Here is a 13,547-nt window from a genome sequence, read left to right as displayed (position 1 = left end):
GTCGCGCCGCTTGCACCCATTGCTTGTGAGCATTGGTCCATGCACCGGTGTGTCAATGATACCCTCTGCTACTTTGACGGTCGATTTCGTGGCTGCTTTTGATGTTTATGATATCGGGAGTCACAGTCCATTCCTTTATGATATCCGATCTCTCAGGGGATACCCCTTTAGCCTGGGAGATCATGCGCCGTCTCTCTAGATTGATACCACTTGCTGTTTTGTTGTTTGCTTTGTGACTTGATTGCCGTGGCCGTTTGATGCACTGTCGTGATTTGGGGCTGCGAGGGTGATTTACGTGTTGAATCTGGCTTAGTTTGGATGCTCACTCTACTCTTTGACCCTACCATGGGCCGCCGCCGGCGGTTCGTCGATTGGCAACATAGGTAATAGCTAATAGAACCAATGCATTTTTGATATATATTTTTCGTGCCTGGGCTTATGACTATACATCGGCTTGTCTTCCATCGTAAGAAAACACTGCATTATTTCTCTTATTGAACCCCGAGTCAGGCATAGAAGTAGTCTGAGCTCTTTGCTAACGACATTGTCGTCGTCTACTGAATGATCTTATTTTGTGGGACTATTTTGAGTACATAGCTCGGCTAGACTGGTTGTATCTATCTAGGACACGCAACCATGGAGTTTCCAAGTCTAGTAACTGTCCTACTACTTCTTCGTTTCTCTGTTTGTAACAGCATGCAAAATCTCCACCACCTTCCCTGTCGTCGTAGCATGCGGACAATGCCCAGTTTCCAACTCAAACACCTCAACCTCCACCCCTTCAGCCCGTAAGCGCGCTACCATGGCATTCTGATATGCAACTGGCATCAGCCTATCCTGCAAGGTAAGAAGATACGACACTGGTATGTCCCTCCAGGCAGCCGCCTGAATTTCCTGATACAGCCCCTTCCCATTCCATGGCCTCAACCGCGCAATATAAGACTCCACCATCTCCTCCGAGAGATCTCCAGGCGGTCCAATCATGCGCTCCCTTACCTCGCGGTACTCGACCATCCCATCATCAGCAACAATAAATGCATCGAGGAGCGCCTTCTCGCGGCCCGCGGCCTTGGCAATGCCGAACATGGACATGCCCTCGCTCAGGGCATGCGCGCACATGTATACCAGCCGGATAACACCGCCGGGCAGGTTTGAAGCCCCGCGTGTGCGCGTGTCGAGTCCAGCCAGTGCGTTGGTGCCGACTTGGCCGCCGTAGGAGTGCATTAGGATAACGAGGCGGTGGCCTGCGTCCGCGAGCGATTCGATATAGCGGCGGATTTGGGCGGTGTCGGTGTGGAGGTCTGAGGTTGGGGGGCGGGTGCCGTTCATTGAGGGGAGCGAGGGGATTAGGACGTTGTGGCTGAGGCTTCGGAGGCCGTTGCTGAGGCTGCTGTAGTGCGTGGGGTTGTGCCATGCCCCGTGGATGATGACGATTGTGGGGTTGGGGTTGGGGGTGAGAGGGGGAGGAGGGAGGTTGGCGCTGGCACTGGCACTGGCGCTGGCCATGTCGAAGATGGGGACAATGGTACGGAGTAGTAGGAGTCGGAGTAGATGGAGAATGCAGAGGCAGTAGGGTATACTGGAGGGGAGCTGGTGTTGCGGTTGGGCATAGCAGCGAAGCAGAAAGAGGCGAAGCCTCCCGTCTATTTAAGCTTATGAAAAAGGACTGGGAGGTGACTAGACGTAGGTAAGCACGCAGTGAGGTCTGTCGTTACAGTGCCAGAGGCTAATGCAGTGATTCCTTTGTCTCCGTCACCCCTCCAAGCCCACGCTAGAGCTGGAGGATCACCTCGCGTTCCACTCAACGTCCACCTCCGTCTGGACGCACGCGAGAGGAGTTGTTCGGGGTGACTACACCGTTCGGACCTTGTGATCTCGCATTTGAGAAGGACTTCGCCCCGTCCAGGCGGCGGATACACTCTTGACTCTCCCGAGATGCTTGACGAGGTTAGGAAGAGTGGGCAGACAGGCACAGATTATGCTCATGTATGTCTCCACCGCCGTCCAAATGCCAGCGATGTAAAGCGTATCTGCCCAAGGACTCAGGCATTGGTCTGGTGCAGGTGAGTCTCCCTCCCCGCCTCCTCTTCCAATCGCCGCGTACTGGACTTACAGGCAAAAGAATCTTGTATCTGCCAGATCCCCCGATCGGTATCTAATGGAGGCAGGGCCTCTCAAACCCGCCCAGAGCAAAAACACCCGAGAGCGAGAGTTTGCGGCGGCGGCTTATCTGCAGGCCCCAGACCAATGGCTGGGGCATGAGAAGAACAGTAATGTCATAGGCTATGTTAATGATGCCCATGGTCATCCAGCACGCCTGGTTCTTGATCAGATATGCGACGGACGAGCTGGAGACACAGCTTATGTTGTCCACGGAGTCGCAGCCGACGAGCGGGGTGTGGTTTCAGTTCAGACTCTTCGTTATTGATGGTGAGCAGTACGTGGAGTGTTGTCGAGGCTTTGTCCGGGTTAACTCTGGAAGCTACGTGGGGCGGAGCTTGATCATTGCCAGTGGCGAGGACACGCAGGCTTGGATGTCGCGTGTTTCGAGCAGCTGCAGACGATCAAAACCCCCTTATGGCACATGGAATCAAACTGTACGGTCCTGGCCCCCGTTTCTAGGATCTGAAGCGGCTGCGGGTTGGCAGTAATGGCGAGGCAGCGGCCGACGGACAAATGGAAATCCAAGCCGGAAAAGGATGCTTCAGCTGTAAAGTATGTCATTCATCTTTCCACCATGGATGGACTCGCACAACTCATTGCTCCTGCGATGACCGAGGCCTACGGCAGGCTACAATTGCTTCTTCCCACGGGCGTCGTGAGTATATATCTTGACTGCCGGGAGCTCTTACACCTCGACCGTTGTTGCAGCCACGAGAGATTCAGACAAGCCTGTCATCGTCATTCAGAGACTCTTTGCGGCGCCGTGCTTTGACACAGAGTTGCATAGGCTCGAGAAGGATCTGAAAAGGCCATTCTTGAGCGCGTGAACTTGCCATGGAGAAGGTGTGTGGGCAATATGGAGTAGGGCTGTGGATGTCTTCCAGTGGTGGTTCCCCTTAACAACGGGCATACTCGACGGGCTGCGCTTTGAATATGTATTTCGAATGTCCGTTTCATCGGGACTTGCAGGCTGTTGTCCAGGGTTCACTACTTGCTGGATCGGAAGCCGTGAGGGCTGGGGATAGGCTATTCAAACGACTTGGCGCCTTGTTAATCAGGCCACCAGTTCCTGACTGCACGGACCACCGCTAACGGCCCACAGATCAGACCAATGTCATCAGAACAATCATGTCGTCAATGCCGCGCAATCCAAGTGATAGTTGAACTTTGGATGGACTGGAGAAGAAAAATTTCACCTACACTTTCATGTAAAGAAAGATTGCGGACTTGAATCCCGTCCAAATCGCTTGAATTCAAAAAGCGTCGGCGTTCGGGATCCGTGGATAGGCTTGCTTTGTCGAGTCTCCGGAAATCATCCCTGATCCTCAGACTCGAGCAATTTGGTTGGCTTATTGAACCGTTATTGATTACAAGTCAACAATGGACTACATCAACGCGACTCTGGTTCCTGTGGAGGTAATGTGGTAAGCGACATCCGGACTCAAGCCTCAATCAATTACCGTATCGCAGCAGTGCAGTAGGCTAATGGCGAATCGACCCGGCTACCGTGTCAAAATATTCAGGAGCCTGCACTAATCAATCTGGAGGAACTAGCGCGCATTAGCGACACCAATCTCCAAGTCAGATGAACTCCTTTGTCGACGGAAAAATCCGGTTGTTTGAGTTCTGGAATGTCAAGGGCACGCCCTTCGGCGGCGCCAACCAGGATAGTTGACACGGCGGGGAGTCGATTGGGAAGGTGATCTCCACTGCGCGGCAGACCAAGGCTTTATCGCTCACGTAGGTTGTGCGGTCTTTTCTTGCGGAAAGTCACCATGAAAGGCTGAATTATGGAGCGCGCTGCTTTCGACTGCGGTTTCCATGGCCTGGAGTGTCGCGGACTCGAACTGGACTGGACTTGGACTTGGAGAGTCGGAGACAGGATTGGGGCTGAGCCTCCTGTCTCACCGGCCGCCGCTGCAACCCATCTGCATAGGAATTTCCCAATCCATTCCCCGAGGGAGCCTGGGGCTGTGAAGGACTGAACGTAGATTGAGATGCACGTCTGGTTGGTCAATTGATACCACGACGTCAGGAAGATGGGCGAGTACGAGCCTGCCCGCCTGGGGCTCTGTCCAGGCAGCGAGAGTTTGTCCCTTGTGAAGATCCACTTGAGACGCGTAACCACCAATGGGAACGGCGACTGGCCCTGTGACTCACACCTGCTGACCGTCAAATTGGCGCTAGGCCTCATACGGCTGGCGGCCCAGGCGGAGAGGCGAGGGCCGCTGATTGGTGGAGAGGGCGGGCGAGTGCGCACACAAACTCGGAGTTAAAAGGTGCCTTATCCCCCGTCGCTGCCTGGCCTTCTTCTCTCTTTTTCCTCCTTCTTTCTTGCATCTCTCCGGAACCCTCCTCCGTCTTTATCTATCACACATTATTATCCTCTCAAACCTGCCTGGCGCTCTTTTTAGACAGCCGTAATCATATCTTCTCTGTATTCTCCACGCTTTCAACCTCGACGTCCAGCTCAAGATGGACTGTTAAGCGCACCCCCCGCCGCGTCGTCTTTCTCAAGCGAGACAGACATCATAGATCCTCAACGGACTACGTTTTCAACTCCCCTCTCCAACATTCAAACAACTTCAGAGTCTCCTTCCCAGGAACCTCTGAACTTCAGCATCGCTTCGCGTAGCTCAAGTTCTCTCCCGAACCCTTTCACCACGTTCGACTCTCAGTCGTTCATCACGGATAACCATCAGCAACCATGGCTTCCTTCACCCTCGCCCACGCAGCCTCTGGCTCAGAATCTGAACTCCGATCCCAACAGCAACAAGAACAACAGCAGCAATTCTCCGCAGGAGGACTTTGTGCTCTTTCCCGCTCCGTGTCCGCAACCTCTTCAAGATCAGCAGACGGACTTGATTGCTCCGGCATACCTTTCCCCTAGACAGTTTGCGGCCTACCAACGCTTGATCGTCCAGTCGGGTCACAATCCGCGACGAAACTTGCAAACAAACTTTGGTCAAAGCCAGCGCAGTCACTCCGTGAACTTGCCTCAGCAGCTCGCCGGCTCCCGAGTTTCCTCAAAACTCCAGGTTCCTCGAGTAGCCCGACTGAATACGCAGTCTACCGGGTATCCTCTGTCTACATCTCTTCGGTCTAGTCCTTCGAATCAATCGCACGCTCTGCGTCGATTCGCTGCTTCGAATTCTGCTCCCGCGGCTTCGAATTCTAATTCTCATCACTTTCGTCCACCTGTTCCGCTTTTCAATAGCAGCACCACCAACTCCCCAAACCAGAATCAGTACGCGCCAGCAATCCATCGCCGACGCATCATGTCTACCCCGAGCATCATGTATCAAGGTGGGTTTAATTGTACAGACACTGAGCGTCTCGTCCTGCGTACTGATCTGAATGCTCTAGAACTTTTCGACCTCGCTGAGTCGTTTGGCGACGATTTCAAACCCGATCTCGACATGTTCTCCTCGCCTAACCTCATCCCAACTGGCATGATGGCATCCAAAGATTCTCTGGCGCACCTGCCTACGAACACAGTATCGCCGAGCGAACTGTTCTTGGATGCATCAGCTCCCCCGTCAGCTTCAATGACGGAGCTCAGTACGCCATCTTTCGATTCGCCTGGCTGCTTCAGCAACGACACGTCTCCAATGTTCGCCGCGGACGCGGAACTGGCTCCCGACAGCGAAGATTGGAATTCTCTATTCCCTGAAAATGACTCATTCCCCGTTCCCTTCGCTTCGGCTGCCTCGGAGCTGCCATCCTTTTTCCCGGAAGTCAAGGCCGATGCCTCTGTCACTCCCGCTGTGAAGTCTGTTTCTCCGCCCGTCCCTTCTACCGCCGCTTCGAGCCCCGCAAACAAGCACTCGACCGTTGCCGGGGTCAATGCAAGTGGCAAAAAAGCCAAGCCACTTCCGGCGATCGTATACGACCCCGAAGACCCGATTGCCGCCAAGCGTGCACGAAACACGGCAGCAGCTCGTAAGTCACGGCAGCGCAAGGCCGACATTAAGGCGCAGTTGGAGCACAAAAACGCTCTGCTCGAACAGGAGCTGGAGGAAACCCGCCAGAGCCTTGAGTACTACAAAGCCCGCTTGGCTGAGGCCCTAGGCACCGCCAACGTCAATTAAAAGTTCCGTTCCTCCTTGCCACGACAAATCGTTTGATTCATGACTGATTCCCTATATCCCGGTGCTGTTCTTGTTTCGTGGGCGGGGGCGGAGAAGCCTTCCGTCTCAACCCGCCGAAGTACCAGCCAGTCTCCAACATGTTGGTTACCTGGCGAAGACGCTTCGACATCAAAAAAAGTTTCTATTCTCTTTCTTCTCTTGTCAAGCGTATCCATGTCTACGCCGCGTTTTTCTCTATTCAATCTCCATGGTTTTCTTGTTTTATTATACTTCTTTTTGCTCGAGCGTGCATTGAGGCCGGTTCTGACTGTCTCCAATGGATCGACTCGTGGCCTTATATGTGCTCGAGTATCTTCTATTCTTAATTAATTATTGGACCAGAATGTCTCAGTCCTTTTTATATTCTCTTTGGGTCTGTCATTTTCTCCATGTGACGAGAATGTTACCAATTCCACTTTCGCTCTCCAATCATTTCCACCGTCCATTTCGTAGATTCACTGCGTCCTCGTAAATTATTCATAGATCCTCCATAGACATTCTAGCACCTCATCGTACTCTTGAACCAAGATCAGCTCTAGATCTTGCCCTCACGATGCTGCAACAGAGTACCGCCATTGACCCCCGGAGAGCAAGGACCCCGCCGGAACAGAGTTCCGTCTTGGGATGATGATGATGGAAAAAATCACTTACTAGGCTATTATTATTGTTGTATACTCCGCTCCCTCGCACTCTACCCGAGTTGGCCGTGGGCGAGACTCCGGGATCTGCAAAGCAGCAGTCGAGGTGACAGTGCCACGTCATGAGGCTGATGCGGCTCTGCAGTCAGTGCCCTGCACTGCGTTGGCTCCAGTGGGCCCCGGTGACCTGGAGGCTGAAACCCAGCAGCTTTTCTCGAGCCTCGCACAGACACGGGTGTCGCGGCAAGCACGAGCCTCTGGGGCCTGGATCTGTAGGAGGGGCAACGTGTAGCTGGGAGCGCTCTAGCCTCTGCGTGTCTTGGTGCGCGACAAACGTCGTACTTAATACCTATTTGGGCAGGGTTGAAGCTATTCCGAAGCCCCCTCCCTACCTCGCCCATTCATGCGAGGATCAACACTTTGGATAGAGAATACTCTGTATCTCAGTAAGGAACGTGCGCTTTTGTGATGACTTGGATATAGTTCTTCTACTGGCATTTCTTGGTTTGGTCTGGGGGTTATTTCCTTGGGTCTCTCTTACTTTTATACGTCGCGGTGAGTCTTTTCCATTGGAAGCCAAAGCCATTCTATCTAGCGACGTAGTTTCGCCAGATCGAATCAATAACCCTCAGAATAGATTCCTGTCTTTCTCCTACTATTCATACTTGATATCGTGTACCATAGATACCGATACTGTAGGTCTACGCCCATGAACAAAGATACATAGTCCAAGACGCGCTATGTTTAGAAGATCTACTATTTTCTTCAAACTCATAATTGAGACTGTCTATGTACGTAAATGTTATATATGCATTATCACCCAGCCAGCACAGACTGGAACGGAGGGTGTTATAGACATAGTAAGATGTGAAGTCGAGAGCAGCTCAGACTTGCCTTTTTGAATGTACCTCATAGACCCGAAATCCCCTTTGCCCATTCAAATCCAGGATCCCGTGTCACAATGCAAATCCCATCCATTCGCGCCAGCACCCATACCGAGAAGAAGTAACCAGCTGTCTCCCTTGCGGGAGGCGGTTGCAGTCTCCGTCAGCTAGGGAGGGCTGAATGAAATAGGACCCGCGGGTGAAACGGAGTGGACTGAACGAAGCTTTGAAGAGGAGGTCTCGGAAGTATCTGATCCACGTATTGTCATCATTGCTGCGTTTTATATATGATTTGAGACAAGGCGACGTTTGGTAGTGAGCGGTCGTAGAGTAAATCAGCGCCATCATTCAGTCCAAGGCATCAGTCCCCTTGGTTTTGCCCTTTTCCATCTTTGCGGTCCTGGAGCCAAACTGAATAGCCCGCTTCTTTTCTCGAGAGACGTTTTCCAAGCCCAGTTTGAGCGCTAGGAGACGAAGGGCTTTCTTCTCAGGGTCAATGCCGGTATCTGATGGTGGAGAGTTAGGGACTCCAAAGCCACATTTCTCCCAGACTGGGGTTTGCACCACCCAGGCGACAAAGTTTTCATCTAGGAATGGAAACCGTGCTTCGCGGCCCCAGTGTGCAATGACCCTGTTATCACGGCCGAGATTGCGCTTTCCTAGGCGGCTGACGTCGAGTTCGATTTCGTCGATGAGACCTTCGAAACCGTTGCGGGAGAATGCTATTCCGTGCCTAGAATAACCGGCGAACAGCTCGTCCGCACCCAGGCCGGAAAGGAGGACACGGGCAGGTGTTGTGTATTGTGAAGGTTTGGCGTCAGGTCGTTGGCTGTCGTGTGCTGTGCCTTGACCGCGGGCTGCAAAGTACAGTGCACACGCAATAGAAAGATCCATTTCAGTATTGTGTGGCCGCATTAAGCGCTTGATAGTATCGCGGTGCGTGACGGTCACGATGTACGGAATGTCAATAGCAACAAATCGCCAGTTGCGAGTTGGGCAGATGCGTTGAAGCTCGGCAAATGCTGCTCGTCCGGTGATACGGTCGGGGCAACCTTCGTATGCAGATGAAGGTTGTTCTAGCCCCTTTGATGCTGCCGCTACAACTCGCGGGTTTTCGAAAGCGACATTCAGAAGGTCGATCGTTTCCCCGGCGGGTAAAATATCATGGGCAAGTCTTGCGAGGAGAGTGCAGTCCAGGCCACCGGAGAACAGCACGGCAATCTTGACATTGCCTTCCCCTCCAAACGGAGGATCGCGCACATTTTGAATCCTCAATGCCAGCGACTGACGGAGTCTGCGTTCCAGCTCACTGAGGACAGACGATGTAGTAGTTAGTGGCGAGGGAATGCCCTCGGGGACTGCCTTATTCATTGGAGGAATGGGACTTATCTAGAGGTTCGATCAGTTACCCGCCATCAGCAAAGAGCATTCGCGTTAGGCCGTACCATATGATATGTCGGCAAGACCTCATGACTCCATGGTATCTTTTGTATGTTTTTGATGTCAAAGCGTAGAGGGCCTGCAGCTGGGGCCGGTTCAGGGTCCGCGTTTTGGTCATCTTCGAATTCGATCATATATATGCCGTCTGCCTCGACCTCCTGGAAAGAGGAAGGCGAAGAAGCGTCACTCAGACTACATAGCGTGAAGTTCCCTGCCTCATCAAGGCCCCAAAGAAGAGACCGTCTCCCTAAGCAGTCTCTTCCAAAGTACAGTCTGAAGTTGACGGCGTCGTAGAAGACGAACGCGAAAGGCCCGGTAATCTTACTGATAGCGTCTGCCATTCTTTGGACCGGATTAGAAACAGCATTGTAGTCTTCTGATGAGTAGTCCTGCGTGGTGGCTTGGAGGAAATGGTTGAAAACAATCTGCGTGTCGTTCCTCTCAGGTATAGGCTGTCCATCAATCTTCCAAGCGTCCCCGTTCCAGGCAAATATGGATCCCGTTCTGCCGCTGTCTGTGAGCGGTTGACGAATGATATCTTCTCCCCTCATGGCGAGAACGGTGCTTGCGAAGGAAAGCCATATCCGGCCACTACCCTCATGGTTGAACAAGTTCAGGCCTGCGCCGCGGACACCAATGCTGTATGAGCCCTCATCTGGCCCTCGTTTAGTTAACAGATAGCGTAGGTCTTTGTCCAGAAGCACGGGGTTCTCAGCCGCGGACAGCGAGAAGAAGATTCCGCACATGCTCTTTTGTTGCAGGCTCCCATAAGGGCCGATTCTCTCGGACACGGAAAGAAAGAGAGCAACACCGAGGGAAGAGATAATTTCACAAGAAGGCACCGGACCCGGGAGAACAATGATCCCACCCGGATTGTCTGGTCAACAATTCAACTTCACGAGCTTGCTACCACCTGGCTATACAAGGGCTGGTTTCAAATATTGCTTTGACCATATTCCGGTCTAGCTTATTGTCATAGCTACCGAGTCGGGGCCTCCGTCCGTACCGCGATAGCTCGCCCAAGCCGGCGAGCTTCCTCCGAACAGCTCCCCGCAACATGATTCATACTGCCGCCTGAATTACTAGAAGTGACTCGACGAACGTACCTCTCTCTCTGCTTCGCGACACGTGCAAATACCCTATGTCCGCCCTAGACCCCCGAGACGCGCCGACCCCCGTTACACCTGGGCAAACTCGATCAGAGACGCCCAATGAGGGGGACGAGGCTGAGCGGCAAGTGACGTCGGCTGCCGTCGAATCAACAGCGCAAACACAGCATGCGACTTCAACCACGGATAGTGTAGGAAGCGCTCCGTTGGAAGATATGAGAGAAGGAACCTGGAACGCATCAGAAGCCGAAACTCAAAGGCTATCGGACATGCCACCGGCGATGGATACTCCACGCACTGCGTCTGAGAAAGACGCCGCCCCGTCAGAGCAGATGGGGGCGCTCTCAATAGCAAACGACAAAACGGAGCAGAAATACGTATCCGACATGGGTGCGACCCCGCCCCCTCCCCCGGAGAAGGACGAGCCCTACACCAACCGTACCGGTACTACCGAGTGGACGGAGAAAGAGCTGCCAGAAGTGCCGAGCGGCGATGAAAAGAAGGTGGATAACGGCAAAGGGCGCGCGAAGGATGATGATTCTCAGTCGGAAATCCAGAGCATCATGGGCCAGTTCGCGGAAGCTACCCAGGATGGGGTTCAGGAGCAGGTTTTGTCCCCCCGGATGGAATTGGCTGAGCAGTTTCTTGGGGCCCAGAGTCATTTCCCACCGAGGAAATCAAGCTTGGATCATGGGATGGCCGCCGGCACCAATCAGCAAACCCCCAAAGCTGGGTCTGCGTCTTCGTCTACCCTCGAAAAACAGCCTGGAACGATTGCCAAAACCCTCCATAGAAATTCCACTGCAGAGGAATTTACCTTGACTCGGCGTTCCTCGACATCAACGATTCCTCCACCTCCTGAACCTGAGCCCGACCAACCATTCGATTTCCACCGCTTCCTCGAACAATTACGGCATCGCACCGCCGACCCTGTCGCTAAATTCCTACGATCTTTCCTCCACGAATTTGGGAAACGTCAGTGGATGGTACACGAGCAGGTCAAGATTATTAGTGACTTTCTCGCTTTTATAACGAATAAGATGGCAGCTTGCGAAGTATGGCGAGACGTATCAGACAGCGAATTCGACAACGCGAAGGAGGGCATGGAGAAGCTCGTGATGAATAGACTCTACTCCCAGACCTTCTCACCTACAATACCAAGTCCCCCATCGATTCCGCGGAGCGCGAGCAGAAGCAAGCGGCGTGAGATGGAGAGATTGCATGGACCGTGGAGGAAAGGTCAACACCAGGAAGATGTTGAGCGGGACGAAGTATTAGCGCAAAAGATGCGGATCTACAGCTGGGTGAAGGAAGAGCATCTTGATATCGCACCTGTGAGCTCGTCCGGCCGCCGATTTCTGAACCTTGCTCAGCAGGGTAAGTTCGTTTCATATCTTATCCCGGAGTCATCCTAACAAGCTCCAGAACTGCTGAAAATCAATGGCTATCGGGCGCCTCGCGACAAAGTCATCTGCATTCTCAACTGCTGCAAGGTCATATTTGGTAAGTTGGACTTCCCTGAAGACCGCAAGATTGCGTGCGTGGCTGAGACACCTTGAGGTCTATTGCGGAATGCAAAGAAATCCGACACTTCGGCAGATTCGTTCATACCACTTTTAATCTACGTCGTACTCCAGGCCAACCCGGAGCACCTGGTGTCCAATATACAGTATATCCTCCGGTTCCGTAATCAGGAAAAGCTTGGTGGAGAGGCTGGCTACTACCTATCTTCTCTGGTAAGTACACATATTATCATCACGAGTGTCTACGCAGTCTACTCTACGCAGTCTACTAAACAATTCTCTCAGTCCGGGGCCATCCAATTTATCGAAACACTAGACCGGACCAGCCTGACCGTCAGTGACGAAGAATTTGAGAAAAACGTCGAGGCCGCTGTATCAGCTATCGCCGAGCAGCACCGTGCATCCGAAGCGTCAGATCCAAGGACGTCAACCGAGAGCGCACCTAGGCCATCGCGCAAATCCGCCGATGTACCGCGCAACAATCCCAGTCGAAGGGACCAGTCACAATCTAGGGAGGAAGATAGTGCACCAGTAGCGGGCTTATTGCGAACGATCCAAAAACCATTATCTACCATAGGGAGGATGTTTTCGGATGAAACAGAACCTCCGCAAGACACGACACCTCGTCCTGAAATCTCACGGCGGCTCACGCCTAACGTATACCAACCACCCCGTGCCAGTGGCGAAGAGGTCCGGCGATCTAGTGAAAGGTCCCGGTCACGTACCGCACAGCCTTCACCTTCACGAAGGCTTGATGCTCAAGATGCGGCTGCCCGCCAGGCCAGCGCTGAGGATGCGCAGGCCCGACGGATTCAGCGCGCCGAGCATAACAACGTAGTTGAGACGCTCGCGAATATGTTTCCCAACCTTGACCGTGACGTGATTGACGATGTGGTCAAGATGAAGGAGGGAAGGTGAGTCGTTCTGCAGTATCGTTCTGTGGATTTGGCTAACTTGACTGAATCAGGGTTGGATTGGCGGTAGATGCGTGTCTTGCACTCAGCGGGGGTTAATTCATAGATGACCAGCAATCTATCCTCTAATTTCGAACTAGTTACTGGCTCTCTCAGTCTTAAACTGGGCATACCGTGTCAGTCGTAGTAGTAGTAGCCTGAGTGAGGTCAGCTTGGTAGTAAATGAACATTTACCGATCCCATTGGATCCATTGACACCTGATAATCGTCCGGACCGACTACCACTAAGTAGCATCGTGTAGCATCGGTACCTAGACCATCATCGTCGCCGGATTCTGCCAGCCTCGAAGGAGTGACTAGTAGCAGCAAAGCTACGATCACGTGCGGCTTTAGCGCCAAACAATCCTCGCTAATCACTAGTGCCATTCCCAGCCTCCTGCCAGGCTATAAATTCCTCGTCCGCCCGCGTCCCTTTGGACTTTTTCTTCTTTTTTTCTTCATACTTACCTTGTTTGGGTGGCTGCGATCAAGAAGGCGGTCCACCACAGATTGGTCCCTGCATTGCACAGCGCGGCGGAACGGTCTGTTCAACGGCCTTCGGGTCATTGACAGGCGTATTCTTTGGCACTTTCCTCTCTTCGAGAGACTCCTTTTCATCAGGTCTTGAGCCAGTGGCTCGAGGGTGGAGAAGAGGTTTCTTTTCGTTTCTGGTCTTCCATAGCCTCCATAGTATTGAATCGATTGTT

General features: G+C 52.8%; 4 protein-coding genes across 4 annotated transcripts; 2 read left to right on the top strand and 2 right to left on the bottom strand.

Moving 5' to 3' along the window:
* Positions 1 to 666: 666 nt before the first annotated feature.
* On the bottom strand, positions 667 to 1,506 carry DSM5745_01434 (alpha/beta hydrolase; the record flags this gene model as incomplete). The annotated part of the gene is made up of 1 exon (XM_026743450.1): positions 667 to 1,506. One exon carries the CDS (start codon positions 1,504 to 1,506, stop codon positions 667 to 669), a length of 840 nt encoding a protein of 279 aa, XP_026609295.1.
* A 2,696-nt stretch (positions 1,507 to 4,202) lies between these two features.
* On the top strand, positions 4,203 to 6,254 carry cpcA (amino acid starvation-responsive transcription factor GCN4; the record flags this gene model as incomplete). The annotated part of the gene is made up of 2 exons (XM_026743449.1): positions 4,203 to 4,415; positions 4,578 to 6,254. The coding sequence occupies 2 exons, from the start codon at positions 4,203 to 4,205 to the stop codon at positions 6,252 to 6,254; spliced, it is 1,890 nt and encodes a 629-aa protein (XP_026609294.1).
* Positions 6,255 to 8,163: 1,909 nt separating this feature from the next.
* DSM5745_01432 (asparagine synthetase domain-containing protein) lies at positions 8,164 to 10,001 on the bottom strand (the record flags this gene model as incomplete). Its single annotated transcript, XM_026743448.1, has 2 exons — positions 8,164 to 9,204; positions 9,261 to 10,001. The coding sequence occupies 2 exons, from the start codon at positions 9,999 to 10,001 to the stop codon at positions 8,164 to 8,166; spliced, it is 1,782 nt and encodes a 593-aa protein (XP_026609293.1).
* A 395-nt stretch (positions 10,002 to 10,396) lies between these two features.
* Positions 10,397 to 12,900, top strand: DSM5745_01431 (guanine nucleotide exchange factor VPS9; the record flags this gene model as incomplete). Its single annotated transcript, XM_026743447.1, has 5 exons — positions 10,397 to 11,741; positions 11,790 to 11,867; positions 11,925 to 12,100; positions 12,173 to 12,801; positions 12,855 to 12,900. 5 exons carry the CDS (start codon positions 10,397 to 10,399, stop codon positions 12,898 to 12,900), a joined length of 2,274 nt encoding a protein of 757 aa, XP_026609292.1.
* Between the last annotated feature and the right edge of the window lie 647 nt (positions 12,901 to 13,547).

Source organism: Aspergillus mulundensis, assembly GCF_003369625.1.
Source record: "Aspergillus mulundensis strain DSM 5745 chromosome Unknown scaffold_0, whole genome shotgun sequence".
Classification (NCBI taxonomy): Eukaryota; Fungi; Ascomycota; class Eurotiomycetes; order Eurotiales; family Aspergillaceae; genus Aspergillus; species Aspergillus mulundensis.
This window is presented reverse-complemented; position numbering and strand designations above follow the sequence as displayed.